Source organism: Zeus faber (genome assembly GCF_960531495.2).
Source record: "Zeus faber genome assembly, chromosome: 7".
Taxonomy (NCBI): Eukaryota; Metazoa; Chordata; class Actinopteri; order Zeiformes; family Zeidae; genus Zeus; species Zeus faber.
The window spans coordinates 25160259-25179971 of NC_137203.1; the positions used below are offsets into that span (position 1 = coordinate 25160259).

Genomic DNA, 19713 nt, shown 5'->3' on the forward strand with positions numbered 1-19713 from the left:
AATGGCAGCATAACCTTGCACAATTACCTTTTCGAAAATATTTTAAGATTATGCTGGTGGTTGGACCTGTTTCTTTGGTACATTGATGTTCCATACACAAAAAGTTTGTTAGTATGCAAAAAGCAAGCCATACATCACTTTAATTAAAATCTTTAATTACCAAAATAAAAAAAGTTTTAACATACACACACACACACACACACACACACACCAGATGTTCCACACACGTACAGCCTTTCTAAAGAGAAAAGTGCAACCTGCTCGGCTACTGTCGATGCCTTTTTTTTCTGAAATAGCAGCAATGTTGACTTTTGAGTGGAAGGAGTGCAGAGCATTTCAATGAGCAGGAAGGAGGGTGAGGAAGAAATCCACAAAAAGTGAATCCCTTTGGGTGTGTGCGGGCGTGGGGGTCACGCTCTGGTTCTCCCCCACACGGGACAGACACTTCAAACATACCACACAAATGCAACACATTTTCAAACCACTTGACAATAAAGCCAAACTGTCGTAATAAACTAATTCAATCCCAAGAATGAGTTTTAATAATCTAGATATTATGCGGTTTTAAATCAAATAGAAAAAAATATATCTGTACATTTCCTTGATATGGATTTATATAATGCAACTGTACAGCAGTCACTTTTCCTATATACTTTATACCACAGCTGTCAGTAAAGCCCAGCGCTATATCTTTGAATATTTCATTAGTATCGATACGAATATGTGAAATCAAAACCAACGCGACAAAATTAAGATCTTTTCACTCCCAACTACACACGGCAATGGGAAAACAGACGGAGAGGTTGGCTGGAACGAGTTAGCACCGAGTATCTTTCTCCGTCTTTGTTTGGTTTCTTCTCAACCGCAGAGGAGCGCTGAAGCGGGGGGAGAGGTGATTTTGCTGTCACGGCGGACGTTTGGGAGATGATTCCTGACTGCTTCGTCTGCGCTAAATGACACACCTGAACACTTGGAAAAGCTTGGGTTTTTGGAATTGGAAAATCAAAAAAAAAAATCAACAAAAATAAAATAAAACTACACACTTTTAACTTTTCAGATCAAAATCACTTCAAAAGCCATAATCCATCCATCAGGTGAGCTCCAGTATGTAAAGGGGTGGATGAGCGATGAGGCAGGCTGCTCAGTGTAAGCAGGGTTCATGCAGGTGGTGTACCATCTGATGGTGCTTCCTAGTATCGCCGTCCCACATACTTGACAATCACCGGTGTCGACCGCAGATGTGAGGTGGTGGTGGTGGAGTGTGTGTGTATGCGTGCGGGGGGTAAAAATGAGGGGCACCTTGTCCTCCACCCCCCCAATACAACCCATCCGCCACAGTGAAGCTCAGCCTGTCTGCATCCAAGTGCTCCGTGGACGGTTCTCCGCAGGATGCGAGCTACAATTGAGAGGCAGAGCCCACGGTAGTCAGGAATTGCACGTGGCCACGTGAGTACCACACATTCTTTATGTGTTTTGAAACGGTAGGAGAAAGCAAAAGCACTTTTTTTTTTTTTTTTTTAAAGACAACGACAAACATCGAATAATGAGAACATCATCAACCGAGGAAACACTCCACCCCTGTCTGTCCATCGGCAAAGTCCTAATACTGAAAACCAACATGAAAACACCACAGCTCCCATTATATGGATTACTCTATGTGCAAATGATGTGAGATCGTTTCCTTTTCTTCTTCTTCTTCTTCTTCTTCTTTGGGGAAAACGTACAAACGTGGAACCCGCGATTTCTTCTTCTTCCATTTAAAAAAAGGCCCCTTCTTCAAGGGCTTTTTCTCCTGGTCGAGCTGCGTGCTTGGACTCTGGACGGTCTCAGCCCGGTCGCGGCAAAACCTGCGCTGAGACCTCCCGTGAAGTAGGAGGCGGTTGTGTGTGTGTGTGTGTGTGTCTGTGTGTGCGCGCGCGCGCCCGTGCGTGTGGATGTCCGTGTTAGGACTTGAAAACGTGCACGGCCCTCACGACGTACTGCCTGCAGATGGGACACTCGCTCATCCTCTTGCCGCACTTAGTGCATGTCACCATGTGGCCGCACTCCAGCAGCACACAGTCGATGGCGGCGTCCATGCAGATGCGGCACAGGTTGTCATCGTGGCTGAGCTGCGTTCGGTCACCGCCTGGGAAGGGGGCAGGTTCAATTTAAGACTTTAACATAAGATTAAACCCTAAACTTGATTCTTCAAATGCACACATTACTCCTCAAGCCTAAACCAATATAAGAGAAATTCACTCTGTGACGAATGATACAGAGTCAATAGATGTCTGGAGAGATGTTAATGCATTGAGGGGGGACCACACGTACTGTAGTTCTCCAACACACTGTCTGCTCTAGGATAGATTTGTTTTTATTTTCTTTGGTGAAGGTGGGTCTACACAGGGTGGGTGACTGAGACACAGGCAGTAAGGATGTGTCAGAGCACAGGCCACTCTCCTTAACAGTGGATCTTGAACTACATCAAAGACATTCTTTTGTGGAGATTAAACAACTCACATCCTGAACCGTATGAATGATGACCAAATAAAAGGTGGATATTAAGGAGTACTTGGAAGAGAATGATAACGGCGAACTTTCCCCTTTGATACTTTGGGATGCATGGAAAGCTGTTTTTACGAGGTAAAATCATTATCTAGAGTTCTCACTTAAAGAGGCCACAGCGAAGAAAGTCAGATGAGCTACAGTTAGAACTCAAACAGCAGGAGATCACAAAGACACAGCTGACCAAAGAATTTGAGAATAACGAGTGTGGAAAAATAATGAAATAAATTTGATCTACACAAAAGGTATAAAATAGGTTACCATTTACAAAACAGAAATACTATCGAGGAGGAGGAAAAGCAGGCAAATTGTTGGCTTATAGGCTGAAAAAACAACAGCCTGAGAATTAAATTCATAAAATTGAATGCACTTTGACTAACCTTGTGCACCACAAATTAAAATATATTCAAAGTTGCTTTGAATCATATTATCATAGTTTATACTCCAAACCTCAATTTGACAAATTAAAAAGGGAGGATGTCCTTCAGACATTTTGCCTGCCTAAATAAACTGTGAGCAGAGTAATCAGCTTGCAAATGACATGGGAGGAAGAAAAGAGTAAAGCTACAGCTCATCTCAAATGAAACAAAGCCCCGGGCCCAGGAGGGTTCCCATCCCAATGGTACAAAGTAAAGAAGGATCACTGATCCCTGTTCTGCGCACCACCTTTTACTAGGTCCTTAAGGAGAGTAAGATACCCCCCTCCTGGAGGGAAGCGGTCATTTCACTGATACCTAGGGAGCAAAAGACTATGTGGCAACTTTAGACACGTAAGTGTGTTAAAACAGGATCAGAAAGTCTTTACACATACACTCCTCACAAAAAGTTAAGGATCTTTGGCTTTCGGGTGAAATTTATGGGAAATATAAAAAGTTCACGCTACAGTGATATTATATCATGAAAGTAGGGCATTTAAGTAGAAGCATGCAATGGTGATTTCCTCATCTCAAACAATTTATTGAAACAAAAGCCAACAACAGTGGTGGGTATACAACAAAAAATGTCAATGTCTCAATAACTTGTCATGTGCCCTTGAGCATCAATTACAGCTTGACAACCACGTCTCATGCGCCATAGGTTCTCTATGGGATTCAGGTCTGGAGAAAGTGCAGGCCACTCCATTTGAGGTGCCCCAGTCTCCAGCAGCCGTTCCCTAATGATGCCACCTCGATGAGCTGGAGCATTGTCGTCCATGAAGATGAAATGAGGCCTGTGTTGTCATGAAGGGGCACAATGACTGGATTAATGATGTTATTCAGGTAGTATGGGCTTGTCACTGTACCATTCACAAAGTGTAGGGCAGTTCTGTATTGACTAGACACACCTGCCCACACTGTAACACCACCACCACCAAAGGCTCGTCTGGTGACAACAGTGGCTGATGCATAGCGCTCTCCTTGACGTCTCCAACATCGTTGGTGGCCATCATTTCTACTCAACGTGAATCGACTTTCATCAGAGAACAGCACTGAGGCCACTGGTCCCTCGTCCAGCGTAAATGCTCCCTGGCCCGTGCAAGACGATGATGCCTGTGCCTGGTGGTGTGGTCAGGTTCCCTTGCAGGTCGTCTTGCACGCAGACCACGCTGATGTCAACGGTTTTGAATGGTCTGACGTGACACTTGGGTGCCTCTCACCTCCCTTAAATGTGCCTGGAGTTGAGTGGCATTCATCATCCGGTTCTGCAGGGCACTGTTCACAATGCAGCGCTCATCAGTGTGGGATGTGGCCAAAGGACGTCCACTTCTATGCCTTTCTGTGACTCTTCCAGTCTCTCTGTATCTCTGTTGCAACCTGCTGATGACACTCTGTCACACTTTAGTGGCCACTTCCCTCTGAGAACATCCTGTTTGAAGCCTCACAATGGCAGGTACTGTTGATCAGTTGTTAGGCGTCGTCTTGGTCTCATGATGTCAAAATGTGAACAGCATGATGAAGGGGACTGTTTAAATAACAATTCTAATTGAACCAGGAAATGTATTGGTCGATTCATGGATCAAACACCTGAATTTTGCCGTTCAGCTCCTTGTTAGAGAACAGCAAGTTGTGCAAAAAGTACTGAAACATTGAACAGTTGGACATGTGCATTCAAAAGTTAAGAGAAGGTCAAATTAAGTTCACCTGTAAAGGTTATAGTGCATTTTAGGTTCATCCTGAAATTTCACCCGAAAGCCGAATATCCCTAACTTTTTGTGAGTAGCGTATGTTGGAAAAGCGAGTAGACAAACTTTTACCACAAATCATCGGCCTTGATCAAACAGGCTTCGCCCAAGAAAAACTCAGGATAACATTAGACGGATATTAGGTGTAATTAGCCATATAACAGAGCATGATGATGAGCTCTGTATGATAAGCCATGGCAATAATTAAAAGAAATGGATCAGTGTCCAACCCCTTTGTTTTAGAGCAAGGAACAAGTCAGGGCAACGAGGCTGCCCAATCAGCCTCCTGCTATTTATTTAATTGAACCCCTGCGCCAATGGATTATTCAGAATAAAAGTAATAAAGGGATAGATATGAAGGGAGGCAAATAAAAGATTTCCTTATTTGCTGACGATCTATTGTGATCGTGTATCGGTCAGATCCAGAACATTCATGTGGTGGGCCAAGGGGCGTGACCGAGCCGCAGCTGCAGACGGCAGCATGGCTTCCTTCCCTGCGACCGCACAGCTGCCCCGAGTTGGCCGAATCAGCGCCAGCGCGGTGCTGATTGGTCAAATCCGGGGCAGAGAGCGTTCCTAATGTTTGTCTGTCTTGCAGAGGACATCGGCGCACGGGCTCGTCAGCCGACCGGGAGACAGAACACACCGCCATTCCTCCTGCGCCCAAACTCATTATTCTTCATCGTTTATCCGTTTGGCCAGCGAGCCTTTCTGTTCAGTGTGTTTAATAAAAACTCTCGCCATGTCAGCAAACCACGCCATGAAAGGTTCCGCCCCCCCCCCCCCCCCCCCCCCCCCCCCAAACCCCTACCCGTGGGCAGAGACTCCCACAATTCACTTGTACAATTATTCTCTCTTCTAGAACAATATGGTTCCTCCTCTGGTTATAGACTGAATGTTTTAAAAACACAAGTTCAACATTTTAAGTACAGCCCCGAAGGAAACATGACAACGAAGTTTCAGTCACAGTGGGGAGCAGAATCCATGAGATATGTGGGAGTAAATATATCAAAAGACTTAACAAAATTGTTCTCCTTCAATTCCCCCCCTTCACCAAAATATTAAGGAAAACACAAGGAGATGGGACATGATACCTCTTCTTAATTTTGGTTCTCAAATCAAATCAGTAAAAATGAATATTTTGCAATATATTGCAACTCAATTTAGACACTTGACGTGTTGGTGTAATCCAGAATACTTTGCTAGGTGGAAGGATATGAGGTGGCTAGAACGGAGGAATATCCAATTCAAGCCGCAATCGAGGAAAAGGTTCTGCTGAAGAACTTAATTTATTTGGGAAATCCATGGATCTGTTTGCCACTCAAGCTTTGGAACAAGGTTATAGTTTAGAATCACTCAAAAGAAGCTATTTAAAGTTTTTGAGATGGTGTGCATAAGACTCGGATTTTGCACCTAAAAAATTAAGGGTTTAAGGGGTGGGTGAGTCAAGGCTTAACAGCATACTGTGCCTTCTTCCATCAGGGATCAATGAAGAGTTTTCAAAATCTGAAGATGCAGCCTGGCTTGAATAATATTTTTACAAATGTCTTCAAGTTCAGCACTATATTGAGCAATTAAAAAAGGTAAATAAACAAAAGTACCTGGATAATACTCTACTAAAAGTCTTCACAGAGGCATATGTATTGAACTCAAGCCAAAAAAACACCTCAAAACATTATAGGGGACTACAACAAACAAAAGGTAACTACTTGTATGTAAAACAAAAATGGGAAAGGGAAGGTAATCTACGTTTAACGAAAGAGGAATGAGAGAACGTATGTGAGCTACAATGGAGAACTTCATGTTCAGCTGTATGGAGAGAATTTTCTAGAATCTTATAATGGATATTTATTTTGGATTCTAAGTGTAGCTAGCAGGAAAGCCATTACTAGAAAGTGGCTTAAGACCAGAGATACCAACAGTGGATGATTGAATTGCCATTATTTACAATTTTTGAGTGGAAAGAGTAACTTTTGCTATTAGACTGCAACAGGGCAAGATAGGAAAGTTGGATTGTGTACATTTTACCTGTACGACCATTGTTTCTTTAGGGTGAATTTAATTTTGCTTCACTCTTACCCTTTTGTTGTAAAGTTGTTTGAGTATCATCAAGACACCCCCCAACATTCTGGTTCTTGTTATTAAGTTTGATTTCCTATTTTGTATTTTATTTTCAATTTTTATACCTTATACATTAATATTTACCTTATAGGTCCTCATTGCTTCTTTATTATCTATCTGAACTTAGTTGTTACCTTCGGCTATAACTGTGTTGTACAGAAGGATCGGATAGAAAAGGCTTTTGTGTCATTTGAGAACGATTACACTGTTTGTATGGATCTGGAAGTATCTCAATAAAAATTAAAAATAAACAAAAAAAACAAACACAGTGCATTTAATAAAAAAGGGGAAATATTATATCGTTTCAGAATTTGGTCGTCAATTTTTCATTAAATAATTATCACAATAGATCCCCAGTGAATGTATAAAAAATAACAATCATTGGGGCTTTTAAATGCTACAACTTGTAATAACCATAAATAATGATAATCATATGTAATAACCAGCAACAGCTACAACATGTGACTTGTGTGACTTTCCTAGACAATTGTGATTATCCAATATATATATATTTTTAAGATTTTAAGATCTTGTAGTGAACGCACATGTTTCAATGGCAACAAATCAATCTCCAGTTTTAAATCGTCAATTAAAAACCATCAAACCCTTACACCTGGAAGCTAGAAATATGGACAACGCAGATCAAATCGAGTCCTCTGGGTGGAGCGAGTGACGGTCGTCTGAATTATATCCATCCACTTACAGATTGGATTGCATTTCAATGGGGTATGTAGTGGATGGAGAGCCACTCCACTGTTGCATCAAAGTCAACCCAACCAAAATAAAACAAAGGAAAAGCAAACCGATGAGAACACAGACAGATGGTGAAGGGGCGGTTTTTGGGAAGATGGAAGAGACACAAAGTCACAGATGGGAAGCGTGACCCAGAGGCACTTACCTCGAATGGCACCGTTGCAGAGAGGAGGGGGAAAAGCCACCACTTTAGGGCGTGGGAGGAGTAAAGCGAGAGATGTTAAGAGGCAGCGCAGGTTATGCCTTTTTGACTACACACAGAGTAAGAGTCCGCTTCAGTCTCACATACACACATGAAAATATGGTTCTCTCTTACCTGCGGTTATAGCAGTGCTCACATTTTCTACTGAAAGAGGAAGAAAAAAAACAGTTCACATGAATAACAGAGCATCACCTCGATCAATAATAATAATAATAATTTATCAATAATTAACCTAGAATTGAATAATTATTAAATGTTCATAATTGTGACAAATAGTGTTCATAACAATAATAATAATGATAAATATAGCTGTAGGCAGGAATACACAGGATCCAGTTTAATCGTGTTTGGTACATATTCGTTTCCCAGGTTGTTGGAAACGCAGCATGATTTTCCGAGTTTACATTGAACGTCACATCAGCTAATCCGGTCTGTCGTCTCCTGGTTGCTCGTCTCGCAGAGCAACCACAATGCTGTTCACACAGCTCAACCCTCCTGTCTTTAAAACAACCGCCTATGTTTGCTTGTCAACCAGAACTTCTCATTGTTATAACTCTCTGTGTTGTCTGTGGAAACGCTCTCAGTGACGTACAGGTGACCGTTTGATGCTGTGTAGGGCAACAATGATGGAGTGACCTAATGACGCGGTGATGACTTCTGTCGATTATTTATAGTTTTCCGTGTCCAAGTTTTCTGATGGGTCAAGATTCCATAAAACGCATTATGGACGCCTACAGTTTGTATCTTACGCTTCTTTGAATCCCGAAAACTAAGGAGGGACACAGCAAACAGAATGCCTTCATTTACAAAAAAGAATGAGATAAGAGAGAAAAAAAATCAAACAAAAAGCCCAGCTGATGTCAAGCATGTAAGACGATACACAGACCTACACATGCGCAATTCGTAACCGCCACAGAGAGATGGAGTCTATACTATGCAGCTCAAACAATGCAAATGTGCGTTCGGGACCACAACCTGCACATACGTATATGACGAATTGGGTGATGATGTCACAAAGCGCAAATGTCTTACTCAACAAACTCATCTTTCCCCACCACCCGACCAGAAGTTTCAGAACCTTGGTGTTGGCGATGCACAAATGTTCGGCTACATCCTGTCAAATTTAATCATTTTTTCACTAATTCTTGCTCGGAATGTAGATCGATATGGATGAAACTTGAACTACGAAATGTCTGTGATGTCCCGATTCTAACAAGACCTCAACCATGTCCGTGGGTCCAGTGGTTGTCGCGTCAGACACTTTTAGCCCTAAAAATGCCAAGGAGAATAATAATAATAAAAATCCGGGCGGAGCCCCTCATAATAATATTCGGTAGCCAACGGTCAATACCCCACAGGTCAAGCCTTATTACAATATGCACTGTACGTTTTATTTACTTTTATGAGGAATATACAGATTTTTTTATTTTATGGAAAAACTAATTTTGATGACAAATTACTAAGATGAGAAGATCGGTGGTACTTCCAACTTTAGGTTGTAATGTGTATAGAGCGATGAGTTGTTTACAGATGCCTCCAATCTTGACAAACAGACACAAAGCAAAATAACAGCACCCACTTGACTTCCTGTTCTCCTCTGTCTCCCTGTAGAGGCGGCTGACACGCTCCACCAGCTCCCACTTCTCGCAGCACCCTGAATAGTTGACAAAGTTGCGTGCCAAGATCTCCTTGAGCTGCCGGACTGACAGGTCCTCGATGTCACGTGGGCTGGAGATGTCCGAGAGCGAGGCCCTCGCCCGCCGCCTCGTCTGAGGGCTGACCTGAGAGGGGCAGGACGTGCTCAGTGAAACACCAAGAATAACAATTGTAGAAACATTTCTTGAAGCCTTCTAATCGCAGTTTTAACAAAGCAGCTGGTGAAAATCCATGAAATCCAGGTGTCATAGGAAATAATGTTGGAAGAGACAAGCACGAAGAGTCACAGCCTCCTAAAGTGTTTCCCAAATAAGATACATATTAAATTTTCAACGTCATTAAAATGTAATGCTGTGCTTCATGAGGACTCCATTACGTGCACTCTGCAGAAACGTGGCCAACAAGTCAGACCGCATGCTGGAAAAACATTTATATTCTTAACCTGGTGCACATCAAGTACAGTTTATAGAAAAGACAATTATTTAGATTAGAATGTGTTGATTATTGTCTTTATGTATCTATATTATAAAAAAGCAATATTGCCGCACAGAATTGCACTACAATTTTCCTGGTATATTGAAACCATGATATTATTTTATGAAAAGATCAGACCAGCCGACAATAATATATTCACACTGTCCCTGCATGTGTATTGAAAGGGAAACGGTGTAGATTACAGTAGATATACAGACGTGGACAAATTTGTTGGTATCGTTACATTTTAGCAAACTCCAGTCTGGCTTTTTTGTGTTTTTCTTTCGAAAATGGGAGTCCTCCTGGGTCTTCTTCCATTGAGCCCACTGTCACTCAAAAAGTGACGGATGGTGCGATCAGACACTATGTACCTTGACCTTGGAGTTGAGCTTGTACCTCTTTGGAAGTTGTCCTTGGCTCTTTTTCTACCATTCGCACAGTATTTGCAACTGTAGTCACAGGAATATCAAGCTGCTTGGGGATGGTCTTAAAGCCTTTGCCTTTAACATGCTTGTCTCTAATTTTCTTTCTGATCTCCTCAAACAACTCTCTCCTTTGTTTTCTCTGGTCCATGTTCAGTGTGGTGCACATGATGATACTAAACAGCAGTGACTACTTTCCTCCATTTAAGAAGGCTGAATGACTGATTATAAGATTGGAGACGTGTGATACCAATTAAAGAAAACAGTTTGTTTGAAATATCACTATAATCCAATTATTAATAATATTTTCTAAGGGGTACAAACAAAATCTGTCCAGGCCATTTTAGAATATAATTGATCTCTCTAGCAATAATGTATCTCTTTTCACAGTTTCGCTGCTTTACTCTGACATACCAAAGGCATGCAGGTACACATGAGAAAATTGCTTTGAATTTCATCACTTTTCAGAAGGAATGAAGCATTGTTTCAATGAGTTGTAAGGGTACCAACAAATTTGTCCACGTCTGTATGTGGCAGACGTGGGGCCTGGTTAACCCGTGGTCTACGGGTTACAGCGCAGGCTTCTTCTCGCGCCGGCACAGCCGTTCCAACTTAGCCTGATCAGCCCTCTGGCGCTGATTGATCCAAGTCGGCTGGGAGAGTTTTCTTATGTGTTGTTTGTCTTGCAGTGAGGATCGTTTGGTGACGGGGCCAAGAGTCTGTGGACCAGATCGCGGAACGGACACTGACGAGCACTGAGCAATCTGATTTCTGTTTATGTTCACATTTGGCCAGCGAGCCTTTTTGTTGTTTTGTTATAATAAAAACCCGCCGTGTCAGCGCCTCACTGCCAGTAAGTCTCCATCTTCCTCCCTGAACCCATGTCTGTGGGCAGAGCCTTCCACAAGTGGGGCCCGAACAGGGAGCATGGGGGGAGGCAACGCGGAAGTCAGCCCGCCGTCCCCTCTGTAGCAAATGATCGCCGCCCTCGCCACCATGCAGGCATTGCAGACCCACCAGCTCCAGGAGACTGGGCGGAACCGGGCACTGGACCTGGAGGCATGAACTTCTGCGGGGCCAGCGGTGGACCCAGGGCAAAGAACGTCCGACCGCCCCCTTCCCGAGCAACAGCCTACAGAAGATTATGCGGGACGACGATGCTGTTCCTCACCACCTCCAAGGCGTTCCCCGCCACGTTCAGGATGATGGTGGAGGTGGCCGGGTGGAACCCCGAGGAGAGGGCACCGTGCTCCCCTCGACAGTCCTGGCGCACGCCGCAAGGGGGATCCTGGGCGAGTACACCGGAGGGACACCGCCTGCCGTTCCGGGGACTGGACTACGCCACCTTGGGTCACCCCTTTACTCAAGCCCAACAACTGTGGGACACAGCACGGAGGTGGCTGCCACCTGATGACCGGTCCCCGGACCAGATTATCAACCTGGTGGTGTTGGAACAGTTCCCCCTCAACCTTCCGGCCACGACTGGCCACTGGGTCCGTCCCGCTAGCCTGGAGGTGGCGGTCACGCTGGCAGAGGACCATGCAGAGGTGTATGGCCACACGGTAGCCTACCACCAGGAGCCAGCGCAAGGTCTGTCCGACACTGACGCACAGTGAGCAATCTGATTTGTTTATGTTCACCTTTTTTGTTGTTTTATTATAATAAAAACCCTGCCGTGTCAGCACCTCACTGCCAGGAGGTCTCCATCTCCCTCCCTAAACCTGTATCTGTGGACAGAGCCTTCCACATAATATACATCTAAAAAAAAAATCTTGTTCCTGAGAAGGTAATCTATGACCTCTATATGTGTGACCACAAGGATTGTGAGGAAGTAGTCACAGGAAGCAAATGAGACTCTTCAAGTGTGTTTTGAGGCCACAGACTGGGGCGTACTGTGAGTCCCATGGAGAAGACATCAACTCCATGACTGACTGTATAACGCAAGCCCTGGATCGCCAGCGACCTGAAGGAGCTGCTGAATAAGAAGAGAGCCTTCAGGGATGGGGATAGGGATTTACTTAGGAGTGTGCAGAAGGAGCTGAAAGTGAGACTGAAGGAGAGCAAGGAGGCATAGGAGCCAAAGCTGAAGAGCAAGCTCCAGCAAAACAACGTTCGAGATGTGTGGTCAGGAATGAAAAAGATCACAGGCTTCAAGGTGAAGGGGTATCAGGCTGAGGGAAGCCTGGACAGAGCCAATGAGTTGAACTTGTTCTTCAACAGATTCAGCACAGCACCTCAGCTGCCTTCTCCCCTACCCCAAGACATACAGACCCCACACCCTCCCTGCCCCCAGAGCTGCTTACCTCTCGTGCCTCCCCTCAACAGAACAAGGCTGCGGGTCCGGATGGTATCAGCCCCCGGGTCCTGCGCGGACCAGCTATATAGTAATCTACGGCACCTCTTTAACCTCAGCCTGAGCCAGTAGAAGGTTCCAGTGCTGTGGAAAACATCCTGCCTTGTTCTGAAACCTAAGAAGTCCTCTCCATCTGCCCTCAATGACTACAGACCGGTTGCATTAACATCACACATCATTAAAGTCCTGGAGAGACTGATATTGGCCCATCTCACACCTCAAGTGAGCACCTCTCTGGAACCACTGCAGTTTGCCTACCGCCCCAAGGTTGGCGTTAAAGAGGCCATCATCTACCTGCTTCAGCGAGCCCACTCTCACCTGAACAAAGCAGGCAGCACTGTGAGGAACATGTTTTTTGACTTCTCCAGTGCTTGATTTGCTCCAGCCTGCACCGCTGGGAGAGAAGCTCCACGAGATGAAGGTGGACGGCTCCACAACTGCCTGGATTATTGACTACCTGACAGACAGACCACAGTTTGTGTGGCTGTGGGAATGCGTGTCTGAGCAGGTGATTAGCAACACAGGAGCACTGCAGGGGACTGTACTGTCACCTTTCCTCTTTACCCTGTATACCTCAGACTTCCAATACAACTCAGTCCTGTCATCTGCAGAAATTTCCAGATGACTGCAGTTGTGGGGTTTATCACTGGTGGACAGCAGAGTGAGTACAGGGAACCGCTGGACCGCTTTGTGGCATGTTGTGGAAACAACCACCCCGTCTATAATGCGACCAAGACAAAGGAGATGGTTGTGGATTTTAGAAGGGTTTTTCCAACCTGGGAGAGGTGGACGTAATGGAGGGTTAAAGGTACATGGGCGTTCACCTCGACAGCAGACTGGACTGGAAATGCAACACTGAGGCTGTCTATAGGAAGGGACAGAGCAGACCAATTCTTGAGAAAGCTCAGGTCCTTCAATGTGTGCAGCAAGATGTTGCGTATATTCTACCAGTCTGTTGTGGCTAGTGCAATTTTCTTTGCAGTCATCTGTTGGGGCAGCAGCATTAGAGCCAGGGACCCCAAGAAACTGAACAAACTGATAAAGAAGGCTGGCTCTGTGCTGGGGGCTGCTCTGGAGCCCCTAGAGCTGGTTGTGGAGAGAAGGATGTTACATAAGCTGCTCAGCATAATGGACAACACTGCACACCCCCTGCACAACCTACTGGCCAGACAACAGAGTGTCTTCAGCCGGAGGCTTCTTCAGTTCCGCTGCAATAAGGACCATTACGGGAAGTCATTCCTGCCCACCTCAATAGCCCCCGACAATGACTCCCCTCTGTGCCAGAAGGAAACTCCTCCTCTGAATGGCAATGCACAAGGCACATTTTTATTTCACATTTAACTTCCCCTTTTAAGCTTTACCATTCACAAACTTCAATTCAATTTTATTCTATTTATTTTTATACTGTACAGTAGCGCATATATATATATATATATATATATATAGTAATTGATTCAAAACAATGTGTGTTTTTGTACATTGTGTGTTTTGTCATGTATGTCATTGCTGCTGCAACATTGTAATTTCCCTTTGGGGATTAATAAAGTATCTTTAATCTGTCGATTTGATGTGTAAAATAAGATTAAATGGAAATTTTGATATTATTCAGGAAGGTGTTTTTCTTATTGTTCAGCATTAGGTGGCGGGACGAAACCTAAATCACCTCTGGAGTATGTTCGCTGGGGTCCAGGTTGAGGAGAGAGACCGATGTGACGTCCCCCATATCCTGCAAAGCACACAGAGGCAGACACCAAAACATGAGCGCAGATTACACACGCTATTCCCCAGGGCCGGGACAAGCCAGTTAACCGAGGATTAGGATTAGTCACTCCTCGCGGAGCTATTGAGACCCCGGGAACAACAATGAGTCGTATTTTCCTTTCAGAGAACAGCTTACTGCGAGTGCAAGTACAGGTATTTATAGTGCTGAGAGGCTTCCAACACAAGCTTGTTTCTTCTTTTTCCAATATGTTCAATTGACACTTTTCAGTTTGCGAGTACAAGTTAACCAATTAGCTTGGTTACAATTTTAATTACATTTTTGTTTTGCAATAAAGTAAACAGTTAAACTCACTTCCATAGTGCATCGTACGCAACAAGAGAGATGATATAGATGATGCAGACTGACCAGTAGTAAAAATCAACACGGACTATAGTGTGTGCCTGGATACCATGCTGTGTTTAAGGAGCAGTAGAAAGGAGTAATGTGAGCTGTGCGCTGCATATTTCTTCCCACATGCCACAGCAACTCCAATGAACCTACAAATTCACTATATTTTTAATTTTGCAACGGATTAAAGGTGTGTTTTCAGCTTTAACTACTCACTAGCCACCTCTGGATATTGAAGGTAAAAATAAATATCCCCGCTGCTGATGTGGAAGTCCAAGGTGGCGGGCCACCGTACCTGGTTGCTGTCCGAGCTGTCGTTCCTACTGAGCGGTTCCCGTGGCGAGGCGGCGAGGGCTGACAGCTCCAAGGCAGACTGAGCGGCGGAGGGAGGTGGCGTGTAGAGGGAGCGGGAGTTGAGGCTCGCCAAGTCCGGGTCCTCACGCTCTTCTTCTTCGGTGCCCTGGTGACACAGCACCAGGTCCACCAGGTCCTCTTTCTCACGGCAGGTGTCCGTGGGGATGTTGTGCAGCAGCAGGTACTGCCGCAGGTCCTTGACCCGCAGGCGCATGAGCTGTGGCCGCTGGAAGGCAGTCGCCTTCAGCAGGTGACACGTGGCACAAATGCGGAAGTTCTCCTGAAGCAGCGAGCACAGTGAGCAGAAGCTCTTCTTACAGTCACAGCAGACATGCTGGTGGAAAGAGAGGAAAACTATGAGCTGGTTAAAACTGGTGTTTGAATAGCACACAAGCATACACTTCCAAAAGCCTATAACAGCTGCCTTTCGTCTGATAGAAATCTACCATGGATTTAACGCTGTGGTCACATGCCTCAAAGATATAAACGACAGGTCTGAGGCACCCCTTTTCCACCAAGGCATTTTGAGGGCCGGTTCGGAGCCGGTGCCTAATCTGGAACCAGTTCTTCGCATTTCGACAGCAAATGCAACGGCTCTGGAACCAGAAAACTGGTTCCGGAGTGGCACTGTTACTGTAATAATACAGGTTATTGAATATTTAAACATAAGATGAGACTGACGCAAGTTAGTTCTTGGCCAAGGGTTCTCACAGAGGCAAGCTCCGAGATGAACAAGACTCTGAGACGAACAGTTTATTTCAGGACACACACAAGCTTATATAGTCATAATGTGATGTCATAATGTCATGAGCGAGAGTGTGACTAGAAGTGGTTTTTAACTGTGTGGTGTGTGGATGGGATGGTTTGAGCAGCCACACCTGACCTGTATCTAGGTGATCGGGGCAGGGTGGCTGCATACCAGTTGCTCATTGGTTGGGCTAACAAGCAGCAGGTTAAAACACCCATCCACACACATCCTCAGTATAGGAGCCCTGTCATGACATGTTCCATCTGCTTCTGGCTAATTCCACCTAGCCTCCTCTCCTGAGTGTTTGTGATGATCCGCCCCAAGATGTTGTGTAATGATTTGTGTTTGAAATAAAACCATTAACAATCTCACCTTGTCACCTACATCGGGTCAAAACCTACAGGTGACTACATAACAGACAAACCATAATGCGCCGACTACAAGGTGAGAGACACATTCCACGCCACCCTATAGTCCAACTGGACATTCTCAATCGGAATCTGTACATTTATAGTAAATAATATGATGCGTCATAAAGTGTCTTATTGTAAATCTCATCTCATTCAATTTCTAACGACGTGTGACATGTCAGACCAACTGAATATTTTGGATCAAAGTTGTTAGGTTTTCACTAATCTCTGCTCTGTATGTGGATCAATTTGGATGAAATTTAAACCACAAGATCCTCGTTATACAGTGTATAAATGAAGACCTTAACCGTGTTTCTAGCTTACGCCGAAGTATGTCTTCAAGACGGCACTACTGGCACGTCGGTCTTAAAATTGCCCAATTTTTGGTCGGTTTTTGCTAATACCTACTCCGTATGTGGATCGATCAATAATAATAATAATCATAATAATAATAATAATTGTCCCTCCTGATGAGAAGGCGGAGACGTATGTAGGCGTCTACAGTGAAGTGGCTCTTGGGCCCGTTTTTCCAGTGGAAAAGCAAACCGGTTCATAAAATTTTCGCAAGTTCAACCAACTGCGAACCGGCACTAGCACCAGCCCATAACCAGCACTAGGTTTGTGTTGGGGGAAAAGGGGTAACAGGGGAAACAGACACAGGTAAAAATGTTGTTGAATTTTTAAGCCATCCACATCTGTTCTACCACTGCAGAACCCAAGCAGAAGGAGGTTAATTTCTTTTAAGTAAGAAACATCAAACGCAATGCATGCATGCCATGGGAGTAGGTCCTCTGCTGATGGGGTGAGGAAGAGAGGGAGGGAGGTGCAGGGATCACAGCAGCAGAGAGTGAGCTCTGGGCGTACGAATAGAAGCACTCCATGTACCATATCTGTGTGTACCATCATCCAGGACAGAGACTCAATCACTTAAAATGATCAGCTTTTGTTGGAGAGTTTGAGTAATCCTCTTCAGTGCGTTTTGTTTTTTTCTCATTTTTTGCCACAAGCCTTCGTAAGCTGTGGGAACACCAGTTTAGACGGTTCCACTGCGATGCCCCTGGCTAGCTGTGGCCTAATGATGTAACATAGCTTGAGAGAAGTCGCTCCCAGAACAGGACATCAAATTAAATTTAACGGCACAGCACAACCAAATGGAAATGGCTCAGGACCAGTTTATTCGGACAGTAATTTCATGACTAAGCTTTCGAGTTGGTCAAGAGTAATAAATCCTCAGCATATGTCATATATATGTGGAATATTGCTTCTTCAGAACACATTTAGCTGGAATTTATACATGTAACCGCAATATGGTTTTAATTATTCACACCTCATTAAATGTTTTATCAACCATGTGATTAAATTATTTTCTTTTTTGTCAGCAAAAATATACACTTTTTGATCCAGATTTTTTTGTCATTTTTCATTAGGCGTGCATAGTAAGTAAAGTAGCTCTTTCTTAACAATATTTCTTAATAATCCTACAACCTTACTAAAACCACTGTGTTTATCCTCAATTGCTTTGCCAAAGGGTGTTTTCATCAGAAAACATATTTTACGAGTGAACTTTGAAATTAAAGTGCAAGTGAACGTTAGGTTATTAAGCAACTACTACTACTGGAGCAAGCTTATTTTTAAGGGTCAAACCACCCACCTTCCGTCTGAAGACTGAAAAGGCCTGGCCACAGGCTTTGCATACCAGACTGGGGTTCCCTGAGGTTGTGGGCGGATACGTGGAGTATCCTGCGCTGGGGGCAAACCTGAAGGGTCCAGCCCCGGCTCCAAACCCTGGCTGCTGCCCTCGAACCGCCCCTGTGCCCATCACTTCATTTAGCAGACCACAGCATGAAGCCCACATGGACGAGGCCCCTGCCTGACATGAACACAACACACACACACCATTACGCCTGTTGGATTTGGTATTTTTTGTCACAATTGCTTAAAGCTTGCTTATTTGACAACTTCTATCAAGGAAAAAATGTTTATTAAATACGCTTCAAGTCTTATCTGTGTATGCCAAGGCAGCACCACAACCTAAATATGTGTGTTATATAATGAAATTGACAAAACCCACCTATTATTAACCATGTCCATATCATTGTGTACATATTGTACAGAAATACTCAACAATATTCAAATCCAGTCAATACTTAAAACCTCACCGCCATTTGGACCCTGTCATAACTGTTTTGCATATATTGTGCATATATTCTGTATTTTTTTTTTTTTTACTTTTAAGCAGTCTTTTTTTATGCTACTTGTCTGTCTGCATTACAATGCACCAACTATGACCAGAACAAATTTGTTGTATACGAAAAGAAACATTTTGTTTTCCACCCTGGTATAATAAGTATATATACTCAGAGGTGTATCATTTATTTCTATTATTTAGTTAATTGTTAGGTTTATTGTATATTTACGTATTGGTAACACCGCAGTCGTATACTTAGTAGTAAGATTAATGTATATATTTTATTTCTTAGAGATAGATAGATAGATAGACAGATTGATAGATTGATAGATAGAAACGACAGCACATTGTCAGCCCTCAAAATATAAATGCACCACGCATCCAAGCTGAATAACCCATTAAACATGCACAGTTTAGCTACATTCTTCACAGAGCTGAGTTTGAAGTAACGTTACAAGGAAACTGGACTAAATCTAGCTAGGCTAGCTAGCGAAGCTAATGCTAGCGCTAGCTCGCTACCTATACAGCAGAACGAAGCTTCGCGCTAACGCTAGGCTGCCCGGGGAAAACCATTGCCTACAGCGGTGTATAAAAAAAAAAAGAAGAAAAAAAAAAAAGAATGATCGTAACGAATAGAAGAGAGACACCTTCATCGCAGCTCCGGGGTGTGCAGTGTGATAAGAGCGATGGACGGTCCGAGCATTGCAACGAAAAAGCTCCACTTTTCAAGTTGAATTTAGGGATGGGACGCCGGGGCGCGACGCACCGCTGCCGGCTCCAGCCTCAATAATGAAGCGGTTTCCACGCCACAGCGCGATAGAGGTGAGAGACTCGTGGACGATCCGTTCCCTTCGAAATGACCCGGGAGAATTTCATCGCAAACTAGAAATATTCACTGAGGGCTGAATTCCAGTCCACAAACGGCCTAGGCGTTTGGCGTTATTCGTAATGAATGCGACCTATTTGATTTACTTTCGCGTGCCAACCAAATGCACATTTGTGACAGAATGAAGCGATTCCCGTGAGAACTCCGTTCACATGAAGGGCCAAATGACTCTCCCCACTCGTTCATCGTTCACTTGGATTCCGCCCTCGCTCACCCTCGCGTTACACCGAACGAATCCTTTTTTTTTTTTGTTTGTTTTTATTTTGGGTTTTTTTTTTTTTTTTTTTTTTTTACCGAAGTGACGTCAACAACCGAATCAGGGAAAAAG

General features: G+C 44.0%; 1 protein-coding gene across 1 annotated transcript; it reads right to left on the bottom strand.

The window, feature by feature from the left end:
* Positions 1-213: 213 nt before the first annotated feature.
* Positions 214-19278, bottom strand: rnf34a (ring finger protein 34a). The gene is made up of 7 exons (XM_080003490.1): positions 19147-19278; positions 17963-18181; positions 15095-15487; positions 14353-14415; positions 9364-9565; positions 7899-7928; positions 214-2128 (listed from the first exon to the last, which is right to left on the bottom strand). Exons 1-7 carry the CDS (start codon positions 19150-19152, stop codon positions 1944-1946), a joined length of 1098 nt encoding a protein of 365 aa, XP_079859616.1. The 5' UTR covers positions 19153-19278; the 3' UTR covers positions 214-1943.
* Between the last annotated feature and the right edge of the window lie 435 nt (positions 19279-19713).